This window comes from Lagopus leucura, unplaced genomic scaffold (assembly GCF_019238085.1).
Source record: "Lagopus leucura isolate 7727_CA_CO unplaced genomic scaffold, USGS_WTPT01 Super-Scaffold_810, whole genome shotgun sequence".
NCBI classification, from domain to species: Eukaryota; Metazoa; Chordata; class Aves; order Galliformes; family Phasianidae; genus Lagopus; species Lagopus leucura.
Window position 1 is genome coordinate 14707928 of NW_024962261.1, and position 14146 is coordinate 14722073.

Below are 14146 nucleotides of genomic sequence, written 5' to 3' on the forward strand. Positions count from 1 at the left end.
CAAAGACAGAATTCAAGTACAAAAAGAAGTGACAGCAAGGCCAAATAGATAGAAGGAAAGTAAATACTAAGGAAGGAGATCAGAACTACTGTCTTTCAAATTACTGTAGTGAAATGGAAGTGCTGCAAATTAGTGGAAATAGACAAGAAGTATTTCGTCTCACTGTTACCTGCTGTAAGTCTTCACTTTCAGACTTCAGTTGGGCTACAAGAGCTCTCATGCAGCCCTTCATTGAACATAAAGTAGCCTGATAGGAATCAGAAAGAAATAGAAAAGATATAGTTTTATGACAACATTAGATGGCTTACTGGTGCATAATACTTTGATATTTTAAGCTGATCATCTCTGAAGTTCAAAAAAGCTTAGTAATATTTGTTTGCAATAACAAGTATTTGGTCCACCACTACTGAAAACTAATTCAGTTTCTATTCTTGAAAATCCAAAGTGGTAGAATTGTGATAAATTTTATAATTTTTACAACAGGCCTAGGACCAGATCTGGAACATTACCAGTTAAGAAGCTTTCTTTACTATGCCTTGGATAATATAATGGACAGTCACAACATTTATGATATCTAAAGAACAGCTTTTAAAGCATATATAAATTAGTGAAAAACCGTAAGGCTTACATTAGAAATTTGCCTGTGACAAAGTACAATAAAAAATTCTTTACAAATGAATGATGTGTTAGAACTGTACTACTTGTCAGCTGGGCAGAAAATGTGAGGGCTACTCCAGAAGCAATGGCTTCTTTTTTATTATATTGGCTCAGACATTAGAGGCAGAAGTCAGTGGTATGGCAGTAGAGGTTGAACATTCCCTCCAATATTCTGTTACACGTTCCTGACGTCTGACAGATGGCAGCAGAGGAACAGTCTGACAAAATGGGGTCTGATATGGCATTGCCTATGAAGCAAAACTGCAGTTGTTTTTGTTTGAAATTTCTCCCTGGAGCCTAAATCCAATATCCTATCACAAAGATTTCTTTACCTGTCTGAGAGCTGCAATTCAAACACAGCTATCAACTGAAATTACTGTAAGTTTATTCTTACCTTGTTTGCTACATCTCCAAAAGTCAGGTTTGTCAGAGCCATTCCAGCATACCTCCTCAATGTGACACTATAATGATCATTTGTAAGCCCATACATTTCACAGTCCACTTGCAGCAGTTCAGCAATGGCTTGCAGACCTCCTTAGAAGCCAAGTAAACAAACAAAAAAAAGCCAACAAATTTAAATCCTGATATTCGTATGAATGCCGTAACATCTTAAACATCTGAAAAATGGAAGGCTCTAAAAATAAAATAAACTTCTAAACAGATGACTCTGGATCTCAAATTCCATGGTTTGTACAAGCTGAAAGTTTTGTTAACAAGATATTGAGATCTGGAGGAGGGAGAAACTGGGAACAGAAGTGTTTATGAAGAAGAAAAATACTTATCTTTTAATTTCAGCTAAAGTTGCAACTGATGATATCACACCAGTAACACAAAAGGTTATATAGTAAATCTGACAATTATCAATTAATCATTATCACTTAATGTTATTTTGTAAGGAAAAAGTACACAGAATATTTTCACATAGACATTGCAAAGGAAACCTCCATGCACAGAACTGACTGAGCATGGATAAAAAAATACAGGCTGCTGAACAGGAATCTACTTATAATACAGATACTTCAGAAAGTGGCTTCCACTGTAAAGACAGTGCTTCTAAAAGTCACAAGAACTTCCGCGATAATAATATTCTTCCAATATTCAGAGTTAATGTCAAATAAAAGAGTAACTTGAAAGATAACCTGTACACTGGGTGATGGACTAGTTAATGTAATCTGCATTAATCACTTTGAGGTCACAAATGAACCTATGACTTGCTTGAACCAATGGTAGAACAAAGTTACATATTCTCTGAAGTAATCCTTACAAGCAATGAATGTCAGCATTTCTAGCAAGCTTTTCAATGAAGTCAGATAAAAACATTTGGTCTTACCAAGCTCATTCATAGCATGCCTATGTTCTTCATCAAATGAAAGTTTCATTAAAACACACACTGCAGGACAGATTTGATGATCAACTGGTGCAGGCACTGATCCAGAAATAAGTAGCAGTTAGTATTTTCTAAGTGTATAATTTGTCCAAATCATAAGATTTTCAAAAAGAATCAAAACTTAAAGAGAAATCAACTGCGATTTTGTTTGGATTTTGTTTCTTCCTTTTAACTCACAAATAGACAAATACTTATCAATATTGCTAATAAATGTGTATACATAAGATGCCTGAATATATCTATATACGACCAAGAAGACATACATGTACTAGAAATATAGTTGGTGTAGAAAAAAGAAGTTAGAGAGAATCAATGTATGCGTTACAGAATAACTTCTGGTAAACTTCTGGTAAAACAAACAAACGAACAAACAAACAGACAGACAGACAGACAGACAAAACACCAAAAAATAACTGTAACAACAACAAAAACCTTGTTAGTTTTGAAAAACAAAAAACTTACTGAAAATAAATCAGTAAGGTTAACTCTTCCAGCAGTATTAAATAAATAATCCAAAATGAATGTTTCTTCGGTTGTTAAGTCCTGAGAGAACTGCGACTACTGTGGTATTTTAATACTGAAATAGTTTCATGTACAGCATTAGAAATAATAATTCACATAATATTGCCTAGATTGAGACTTTTTCAAACTCTTCTAAATGAAATGTGTATCTCCTGAATACATCTGAATGAAGAACAATTTGGGATTATTTATTTATTTAGATAGACTGCATTATGCACTGACATGTAAAATAGCACTAAGTAGAAATTTACTGTTAATTCACAGATCATCAACGTAAAACACTGGGGTTATTACTCAGAATGCATCTGAAAGTCTTATAACTTAAAGAACAAGTTTATAAATGGAGTTTCATACCCGTAATAGATGATACTTCCTAATGCTACCTCAACATAAAAAGCCTATCTATACATGCAGTCACACATACTATACATGCTGATAGCCAAATGTTTCACAAACCTCATGTACATTTACCAAGAAGCTAAAGTCAGCTGTATTCTTTATAAACTCGCTGTTTATCAAAATTTATAAAGCTGAAAGAACGTACTTGGGTTTTTATCTTGGTCCATGCCTTGTTCGTGTGCTTCCTGCCATTCCCAACATGTTTCACAGTAAGCACGGATCTGCTCCAAAAGATGGAGCACACGGATTTCCCGTCTGCCTCGCTTATCATCAGGCTGGGAGTGAATGATGTTATGCAGCGCTGCACTGGCTCTGGCACGGGCCTCCTTACTACCACGAGAGTTCCCTAACAAGACAGAGTCTTTATCGTTGCCATGTAAAAGCTGGATGAGAAGAGGAAGACATCCAGACTGACGCATAGCTATGCAGCTGTCTTGAGAGCTAGACATTGCTAGCAATGTTCTTGACATGTCATCTTTATCATGAGTACCAAGCATTGATAACAATGAGTACACCATTTCCACCTGTAGGTCAAATGATTTCAAAAAACAGAGTTATATTTTAAAACTACATTGTAAAATAAGGTTAACTGAAATCTGAATGGTACACATGAGGAAAACAACCCGCAACAAACGATTTAATGGTGTGAGAGCCTGTGCTATTTAGAAATAATTAAGTACTATTACTACTTCACCATCTATTACCCTAACAAATCTCACTTAGTGGTTAAATAGCTAGAACAAGTTGGCGGTAACTGTAGGCAGCTGTTATTAGTCTGCAAGAATAATGGTGAAGACTTCTAACTTTCCATTGCGCAAAACGATTAAATAAACAATCATGAAAATATATTACTTTGAAAATGTAAAATGTATTTAAAATTAACTCTATCTTAAAAAAGTAAATTTTGTATGAATTGCACTTTCACGTAGAAATGCTCTTCAGTGAAAAATTATTTCTTATGTTGGCATTAAAAAAAGTATCAAGACAGGGTAAGAGTGATTACATGAATTTCTGCTTTACAATGAAGTAAAATACCTTGCATCTATATATCCTCAAGTTTTCACTTAAAACTGTTTCAAATTAACCAACTATTTTTTGTTGCGAGTGACTTGCATATGGACCAGGTTACTTACAGAAAAGCAAAACTGGAGAATTAAGTTAAAACTTTCTTCAAGTTTACCAAAGTAAAATCAGAGAAGGAAACAAACGCTCATTTACTACATACTATCTGTGTACAAAGCAGTTGTACAATTAAATAAAGCCGTACAAACCAAACAGTACACATTTAACTCAAAACAACAAACTTTCACATTAAAAAACATGATTGATTCTTCAGGGATTCCTCTGTTGATCTGTGGTCAATGTATGGTTTGATTTGTCTTTCCCATTCTGTTTTCCTCATTAGTAAATTTACATTGAGAACTGCATTTGGTTCCTTCAGTGAGCTTTTAGTAGAATAACATAGTGTAGAAGATGGTAGAGATAATAACTCTAGAACTCCTGAACTCTATCTGAACTCCTACAGCCAAGAAAAACAGCAAAATTCAAAATCACAGCACAACATAAAGAAACTATCAAAGGGAATTGTGGGCATTTCTTTAGAATGTATTAACAAAGAAATTACACTAAACCAAGTTTTCTATAAAAAGTCAGATTTTTGTACTAGTAGACGAATGAATGATTTTGTTTCTTCCCAAAAGATTCTAACGTATCTGGGATAAGTATAAATACGCAGTTATACAAAAATTGTATGGCAGTGAATAGATTAAGCAGCAAATCTGCTAACGTGTGTCTCCTAAAATGTCATAGGACTGCTGGAACAATGGAAGTCTTGATGTCTGTGGAAGTGTATTGATCCCATGCAAAATCCACTGAGTCTTGGAGCCTATCTTCTAACAACCCAGTGTCCTGATTTGGAAATCCTTGGTCTGGAAAAGCTCATATGCAGTATTAAAACAAACTGCTTGAATAGAAGACAGTGAATTTAATATGCTTTATGTATGCCTTTTGACAGGTATTTCAAGTGGCAGCTTTAATCCGCAGTAATTTAGATCTGAAAGATAATTCTTCTGTCAGAGAATAAAGCTGAAGAAGCCACCAAAATCTGACCTCTGAGTTGTGGCAAAGGCAGTTTATGGGAAAAATCATGAAATGTTTTTCTCTCTCTCCTTCCCTTTATACACACACTGCACATAAAGACATCTCTTTCTGCATCTGAAAATACACTGCTCCTATTTAGAATCTGTACCACATGTTCATGTGTATCAGCACTAAGCTTTTCTTATCTTACAGTACACTAAGTTCAACCTATTTCTTTGCATGTATTTTTTTTTACATCTTCCATGCATTCATCCATCTGTCTACAGCTTCAGTAAATTCTAACATTTGCAGTGAAAACCTGTTAATAGACTAACCAAAATCACATCCATTTGTGGCATGCATAAAGTGCAAGACAGAAGTTCCAACATTATAGCAACATATTAAAGGCCCAAAGTAATCAATACGATGTCAAGACAAATGGCTCATGGAAGACAGGGCTCAGTACCCTGCCCATACTACTGCTGAGTCCAGAGGCAATACAAGCTCCAGTGTTTCATGAACTGGTGTGCTACAAATCTGTGATTTTTTCCATCTCTTTTTCATGCTGCACATATACTTTTGAACACATTTTGTTACAAATAGACACCACTGTGAATATTTTAAATAACTTCTTAAAATTTCTGGTCTGTTTAATTCCTTAACAATTGCTGTTTTGTGAATTTGGTCCCTGAAAAGTATTTCAAGAACTGATTTTAAAAGTTTCCATTGTGGAATACAAATCAACATCATGGAGTTTTTAAATACTCTAGGAACTTCTAGCAATTGCTTCTTCCATACTGTAGTAACTTTAAATTAATTGTCAACAAGTAAAAAAAAAAAGTAATTCTGTGCATACATATAAAAGCTAGAAAATACTGTAAAACTATATCTCCATAAAATTACTACATGTGAATAGATTATTCAGCTAATATTAGTACTACTGCCAGGAAACAATGAGGTTATTGTATTAGTAAAAATGTAGCATTAGCGACCTGTGGTTTGTAATCTTCGGTTACCTTGGTACCCAGATGACTTGTCAGTCTGCGAGGTACAGAGTAGTTATTACTAGAGCTCATAACACTGGCTGTCTCATGGTCCATTCGAGCAGCAGAACCCTACAAATTAAAACAATTCAATACAGTACAAAGTCTAACTGAATTAACAATTATTGTCTAATTGCATCCCATTTCAGCACTAGATCATGAAATCATAAAAATCAGTTATGAATTCTCAATATATTTTGGCTAAGTTAGGTCCTTGCCGCCTTGACACTGCATAGATGTCACTGTTAAGCTGGACTTCATTACAATTTCTCCCAAAACCCACTGTCAATGGGGTTCTATTTTCAATGGAATTCACAGAATCACAGAATGGCCTGGGTTGAAAAGGACCACAATGATCATCTAGTTCCAACCCCCTGGTGCAGGGTTGCCAACCAGCAGACCAGGCTGCCCAGAGCCACATCCACCCTGGCCCTGAATGCCTCCAGGGATGGGGCATCCACAGCCTCCTTGGGCAACCCGTTCCAGTACTTCACCATCCTGTGTGTAAAAAATTCCTCCTAATATCCAACCTAAACCTCCCCTGTTTCAGTTTAAAACCATTCTCCCTTGTCCTCTCACTATCCACCCTCGTAAACAGCTGTTCCCCCCCCTGTTTATACAGTACTGGAAGGCCACAATGAGGTCTCCCCAGAGCCTTCTCTTCTCCAAGCTAACCAAGCCCAGTTCACTCAATCTTTCTCCACACAGAGGTGCTCCAGCCCTCTGATCATCTTAGTTGCCTGATGAGCAATCAGTCTCTTTGTCTTTGTGTGCTGGGGGCCCCAGGCCTGGACGCAGTGCTGCAGATGGGGCCTCACAAGAGCTGAGTAGATGGGGACAGTCACCTCCCTCTCCCTGCTGGCCACCCCTTTTTTAATGCAGCCCAGAACACAGTTGGCCTTGTGGGCTGCAGGCACACACTGCTGGCCCGTGTCCAGCTTCTCATCCACCAGGAGCCCCAAGTCCTTCTCTGCAGGGCTGCTCTCAAGGAAACCTTCGCCCAGTCTGTATGAACACCTGGGATTGCCCCAGCAATTCATTTATAATTCACTTATAATCTCTATTTTCATTGAAAAAAAGGAGGATTTTGCAACAAGCTGAATTAAGATTTTAAGGAGTGAAAAAAGGTTGACTCTACATTTATGTCAGATTACATATTGCGTAAAACTGTATATACATCTCTATAATACAATCAGATAAGCAAGAACTGACAAGATAAGAGATTCATCTGGACAAAGACTAACCATACTTAAATCTGTCTGTATCAAAAGCAAATTATAAATGGATTAAACTGTTTTATTTTTTAATAGAAAGCTATAAAATGATGATAAAATTTCCTGCAATTTTCCTGAAAATTATAATGAATAGCATGTCCCTACCTATGTTAGCAAGACCTCTTATTAGCATATTTGCCCTTTAAATCTATTTTGTGTATTTACATTTTTTCCTTCACACTGGTGTTATCTACTCACTCTTTATTTTTTGTCTTTGCTGTTGCTCTTTCTTTGTCTCTTCTTCCTACTTGTGAAGTTTCCTGATGCCACTCCTTCCTCATTCAGTTTGGGAAACTAAAATAAGTATCTGAGTAGCCAACACTTTAAGAGAATAGTGTTCTATTTACTTCACTTCTGTACAGGTGAAATTCATCTTCTATTGCAACTGAGAAGAATGCTTTACAAGATTTAAGTCTTCTCAAGCGCAGATCTGTTCCCTGTACAGAAGGAATGTCGTTTTTCCTCTAACATAAGGAAGAAAATTTTCTAAAAGTTCTCCACTTGTTCTGCATACTTAAGTGAATGTTACCCACCATGATGAAAACAGATGTTGATAAATATTTATTTGGAATCATGTTTGCTCTTTCAATGTTATATCTGCTCCACCCCTACATAAATCCCATAAGTTGAAAAATCATATTCTGTTTTTAAACACTAACTGTGAAGGAATCACAAAAGTTTCACAAGCATAAGAAATCATACATACAACCATGACATCTAAAAAGTCACGCAAAAAATAACAATTTTAAAGCATGTTTTAAAGTCATGTTTTAACATGACTGGATTGACAGAAAAAAAGTACCAAGCATTTTCTCTGCTTTGTGGTTATTCATGAAGTAGGCAATCTAGCTGATTTCCTTCATAAAGCTTGAAAAATAAAGGAAAGCAAAAATTTAACTTTAATGCCAATACAGTATAATGGAAGACAGTTGGAAGAAGGTACAGAAAAGCACAACTGAATCCTGAAAAATCCCAGCTTCAATTGGTAGTATTTCAAGTGACACTGATTATATGACTACAAAATAATTAGATCTAAATAATTTGGTTGCGTTCTACTTGTAGTGACTGCTCAACAGAACAAAGTGTATTGAGCTGGTTTATCAGAAATAAACATTATGCACAACCCATTAAGCCTCCTCTCTCTGGACTTGTACTGGAAGTAAATAATCCCCAGATGTCTTAGAATACAGATTCAGATCCCTGGATCTATCATCCTCCAGAAGGAAAGGATATATGTTTTAAACATTTTTATGAAGCAAAGTTAAAAATTGCTAAAAACACAGGAGCTCAAAAGAAGAATGAATGAATCCTCCACTTAAAAAACTCTGCCAGAATATGACAATCCATTCTTCCTTCCTTCCCTGTGAAGTATTTGTTCCCCAAAATAACTCCAGATTCACACAATAAAGATTGATGATGCACCCACAATGCATCAATTATTTAAGTACATTATGCTTTCAACCTTCAAGCTGTGCTGAACTATTTATTTTCTCCAAATAACACTGTCCTAAGATTGAGAGTCAAAGTCCCAAGCAATTGTTCAGAGACGGGTGACAGAAGTTAATTCCAAATGGTTATCAAATATATTTCAATATGCTTAATGTTTAATCAGATGAAATATTCTAGCCACGGCAAAATTTATACTGTTTCTGGTAAATCTTCTTGTACAGAATACTCTCAGAAGGATTTAAGTAATTCTGTTTCTCTAAAGTAGCAAAAATATTTTGCAAATGAATTCAACTATTAAACTTCAAGGGCAAAGTCCGAAAATCCAAATTACTATTGGGAATGTGTCACCTACAGTTAGAAAGTGAATGAACATTACTGCATGGTAAATAAATATTTTTACCCACAGAAGGAAGCCATACATTTTGATGTTTCTTTTAAAAATACAAAAAGAATTTAACACAACCCTCAAAATAATTCTTGACATGTATTTCACTAATAAAAGGAACAGCAGTGACTGACCATTGAGAAGCATTTAAATAACTCTTCAGCACGCTTTCAGATTATTTCATGAATACTACTGTTTCAAAGCATTATCTAAAATAGTATTAAAGAACCACTAATGATCAGCTTGCCATTTAATTCTTCTATTTAAAATGACTGATGCTATAATGATCGCTTCTGATGTAAAAATTGAACCATTTCTCATAATTAAATCATACTGCTATTGTTAAATTTCAGCTACAATAAAATAACATTCTCTGTAGTCACTTTTGTTACATTTTTTCTTAGCATTAGGTGAATTAATTATTTTAACCAAAGAAAACCATTTCCTGTATTACGAAATGCTTATATTTCACCTCATAAAAAACATTTCCTTCCACCAAATACAATGAATTACTTAGTTCTAGACGCAATGAAGAAATTCATAAATCTTTTTAAAATATGCAGGCATGCAAACACTGTACAGTATATAAAAACACGTAACTCTGTATTTCCAGAATACATCAATAAACAGAACAATCAATTTACCTGACCAGTATTGCTAGTTGACATACTGATTTCTGGTGCTCCTTGACCTTCGCTCTGCCTCTCTGTATCATGGGAACCTGCATCATGCTTGCCTTGAGGTGCTCTCTGTCAACGTAACAGTTTATGAAATCATATAGAGAAATTTAATATGCAACCATTCAATGCCCTCTAGACTGTGAATCAACAATGCTGCATCTTCACAAAATCACAAGACAGTATTTTGTATTTCATGTCACTTCGCTTCAATAATTAACAGCTGAGACTGTCTTAGAAAAACTGAAAGATAAAAGTAAAGCATGTCCTCTGAGGATTACAGCCCTGCAAGACAAAGGATTTGCTGTGAGACACGGAAACACCATTTTCCATCAGCTGTGCTCATGTTGCTATCAGAAATGTAACAGAATTGGAGCAAACAGCTGTCTTCCCTGCACTGTCACGTGATCCATGCATATACCAGAGACCACAGCGAGCACAGTTAAATTAAGCTTACACTGGAAGACAAACAATTTCTGCCTGAAAAGAAGGTCAACCTAAATTTTAACAGCAAACACTGCAGGAATAACTAGCTTGATACCAATGAAATTTACATAAATCTCCCACCAAGATGTATCAGCAAATCAACACCAAAATCAGGCCTTTAAATACAGTTCCTTTAAGAAGGAAATAGAATAATTGAGCTTTGTTCAGTATGCGAAGTATCCAACATCACCCACTAGCATGCTTTCAAAACAGCACATAAGCCTGCCCTTACTGAAGTCTGGAGATGAAAAGGTATTGCCTTACCTCAGAAACAAGATTCTTTTTATAAAATTAGTTTTGACAATTTCTATAAAATTTGTTTAGAGGCTACTGCCATACACATATCCCTCTCATTTGTTTAAATAAAATTTCTTATGTTCAGTTACTACAGCGTCCTAAAATGTTTTTGGGCAGTACAGTCTGCAGTCTGCCATGCTTTATGGAAACATCTCTTTAATTTTTAGCAAAAACGTACTTTTCTTAAATGTACACACATTAAAATTTTTTCAATTACCTAAAATATGTTAGCTCCCTTAGGCATGTGGTGATCAAACACAGTATCACCAGTATGCCCCCTGAATTTGTTCACACAGACACTAGTGTATGAAACCCAGAAAATATTTAACACTAAACGATATCAGAAACCATAATTACAGTTCTGTACCATAAAAACAGTATTGTACTGTAAAAACAGTCATTAACTAACTAAATGTTTAAGACAAACATTAAAAAATGACACATACATCCAATGAACTGATGGAAGAAGACTTGTCAAAGAACACAAGGAAATTACGTAACAAAACTGAAAATAATGATTGGTAATATTTTTCTTAAACTGCGTATTTAGTTATGGAAAATAAGCAGCCCATAAAGGAAAACTCACAATTTTGGAAACAGCGTTCCTGTTGTTTTAACCAAATTTTTCATTTAAAAAGTCAACAACTTTGCCAGTATACACAAAATTTTATGGCTATTTATGTTCACATAATGACTAAAGACATTTCAGTTCCTGATGCAAGAGTAAGAGCTCAATCAAGATCAGGCCTTGCTGTAAAATATACAGAATACAGCGTATGATGACTATCTCTCTCACAGTATTTTCAATCTTGAGTGAAGTGTAAGGGTGAGTTTGACATAAAATTTGCACCCAAGCTTCCTCTGTAAGTAAGGACAGTATTTTCCAGTCACTAGATAACAATAATTTTCAATCTCATGAATAAAGCAGTATTCAGTGTTCACAGAGGTCAAAAGCAGAAATGTTCATTAGCAAGGCACAGGGTTACCCTAGGGGATAGTATTATTCTTCCAACAATAGCCCTGAATTAGGGGCACACTTTCTTTGAGAGCTGATGGTAGAATGTTTATCAAAAAGCTTTGATGCACCTAGAGCACAAACAGGGAGACATTTCAATCTTCCCAACTTCCAGCAGAAGTCCCCTCAGTATTCTCTGTTTCTCTCTTCTCACTGATCTAAGTTGTTTACCACATGCTATTTGTTAAAGAGGTGGCATCTCATTCCCCCTAAAAGACCTCAAGAATATGCCAGTATAAAAAGTAATCAATATAACATCCAATTTCATTCATAATTGTAAGATCATTCTTAACATTAGAAGCACAGCTGATCATATTTTAAATGCAGTGTGCACTCGCAGCATGCATAGAGATACACACCCATGTTATTGTCACATGATTCAACTACGGGACTGAATGGCAAATCTGTAAATTCACACCAAAGATTTTTTACCTCTTTAGCTACAGAAGACTGGCATAATGGAGTTAACAGTAATATGGGTAGGAGATAGCAGATATTTACTGAAAAACAATTCCTTCATATAGACATCTACCAAATTAAAGTATTATATTACATATATGTATTATATAAAAAGTGTATGCACATGTACAAACATGGATGATTAAAATAAATTCTGTATAGACACAGCATTACTGTAAGTCAAATAATATTAATCTCTGACAGACTAGGGCTCGTATATTAAGAACAGTACAACCCTAATAGCATAGCATAATATAATATGATTCTGTAACACATCTACAAACACATAAGTATATATTACACACATATATATTGCATATATACATATATATATATGCAATACAGTATATAATGCAGACAGTGCAGCAAGGATAATGTAACCACTGCAAGTATGCTGCCTCTGTGCATTACTTTTTACTGAAGATAGAACTGGTGGGTGAAAATATTTAAACCAATCACATCAACAAAGAATCAAAAGAATGTATACAACAGCAGATCCTGTAATCTCTACACATGGTGGAGAATCACACAACAGTTACAGAATGAATAGTGCACAGACCCACAGTGTTAAATAGAACTTATTCTGGAACATGATTTTTGCGCTTACAGCCACCTGTCATTTCTGAATTCAGGCATCACACTACAAAAGTAATTATAAGCTTTGAAGTTATAAAGCATGCTTGTTTGCTTTTGTAGTAGCAAAATGGTTACATATGTGCCTATTTTACCAAGATTGGAGTAATCTCTAGATCTTGTCTCTATGCTTTCAATGTTTCTCAAGTCAACAACTATCACATCACATAATTTTGCAGTATGTACTAGCAGAAGAAAGGAAAAATCTCTACATTTCAAGACATTTGCAAGTACAAAAGGACTTGATCATTTTTGCTAAAATAGCCAATCAAATACTTAAATGCCTTGTAATTGTGAGTTGTAATAGCCTCCTGTGTATTTATTAGGACTAAAGACTTTACTACACATTGAAGAATTTTTTTCAAAATATTCAATGACTATTATTTTCTGAACACTGAAAACTAATTTTTTCTTCTCTCTCAAAAGATAAGCAAGCCCTGAAATTGTTTATCAGAAATTCCTCTTCAGAAAGGTATGTACAACTGATCATTTTATTACTTGATGAAACCAAGCCACAGCCTTTATAACACACTGCATTTTTGTCTTTTAACTGCAAATGCTAGTAGAACTTTTAACTGACTTATCATTAGTGATTAATACTCAATAATAGCATGAAGAGTAATTCCAGTATTTCTTCCTCAGTTAATAGATGAGAGAACAAGTAACTGACTATGCAAACTGACTAGTTCAATAACTGTGAAATCACTAGTTTCTGCAAATAATCCTACCCACCAGCTTATTGAAATGATTTCTTTTTAATAGATATACCAGAAACAAAAGAAAGCTCACTAACCTCTGCTTCTGCTGCTTGTGATTGCAGGAGCTGTCGTATACGAAGAATATCCTTCTCTATCTGCTGAATTCTTGCCACCCTCACCTGAAAGGAATGTTTTTATTCAAAAACACCTTTTACTTATTCTGTATAATGACAACATGGAAAGTTTATTGCAAATACAGCTAACTACAACAGCTTATACAAACAGAACTACTTCATTCACGCTGTAATTCAAGTGTTCTTCACAAGAAAACACAGGCATGATTGCAACATTGAAAATATAGTGGTTAGTTAGGTCTCTAATAAAGCTAATACTTTTTAGCAAATTTTTTCACTGCACTCTCCACATAGAAATTTGAAAGAATTTATAATGACCAAGCATCTTCAAAGTAGATAATACTGAATGACTTCTATTATGTTCAGTGATTATGACGATTTGGGTGCTCTGTTAACGTGAACAGTCTCTGAATATTTTCTGCCCCTACAAATCTCAAGGAATTTACAAGGCAAGTTTTAAAGCTACATAGTGCTTCTTTGGTCTGTCTGGGTTTACACAGACATTTCTGAATCAATCTGGCTTTCTTTATAGGAAGCTGTATTGCTACTCAT

The 14146-nt window shown here is 35.0% G+C and overlaps 1 protein-coding gene and 1 long non-coding RNA gene across 8 annotated transcripts in view; one reads left to right on the forward strand and one right to left on the reverse strand.

Moving 5' to 3' along the window:
- LOC122177063 overlaps window positions 1-13667 on the forward strand; it is a 34459-nt gene extending 20792 nt beyond the window's left edge. Inside the window, exons 5-6 of one of the 2 annotated variants that reach the window (XR_006177925.1) lie at window positions 13189-13234; window positions 13583-13667. This is a non-coding gene — a long non-coding RNA (uncharacterized LOC122177063). Of the gene's footprint in view, window positions 1-4774; window positions 5122-13188; window positions 13235-13582 lie in introns of those variants that run through there. The other variant, XR_006177926.1, reaches the window with a different exon arrangement.
- APC (APC regulator of WNT signaling pathway) overlaps window positions 1-14146 on the reverse strand; it is an 89887-nt gene that overhangs the window by 10350 nt on the left and 65391 nt on the right. For all 6 annotated transcript variants that reach the window (XM_042866124.1, XM_042866123.1, XM_042866122.1 and 3 more), the window contains 7 exons: window positions 13556-13639; window positions 9840-9944; window positions 6061-6159; window positions 3111-3489; window positions 1988-2083; window positions 1052-1191; window positions 170-247 (listed from right to left, as the gene is read on the reverse strand). In XM_042866124.1, coding sequence (XP_042722058.1) covers window positions 170-247; window positions 1052-1191; window positions 1988-2083; window positions 3111-3489; window positions 6061-6159; window positions 9840-9944; window positions 13556-13639 — 981 coding nt within the window. The remainder of the gene's footprint in view (window positions 1-169; window positions 248-1051; window positions 1192-1987; window positions 2084-3110; window positions 3490-6060; window positions 6160-9839; window positions 9945-13555; window positions 13640-14146) is intronic.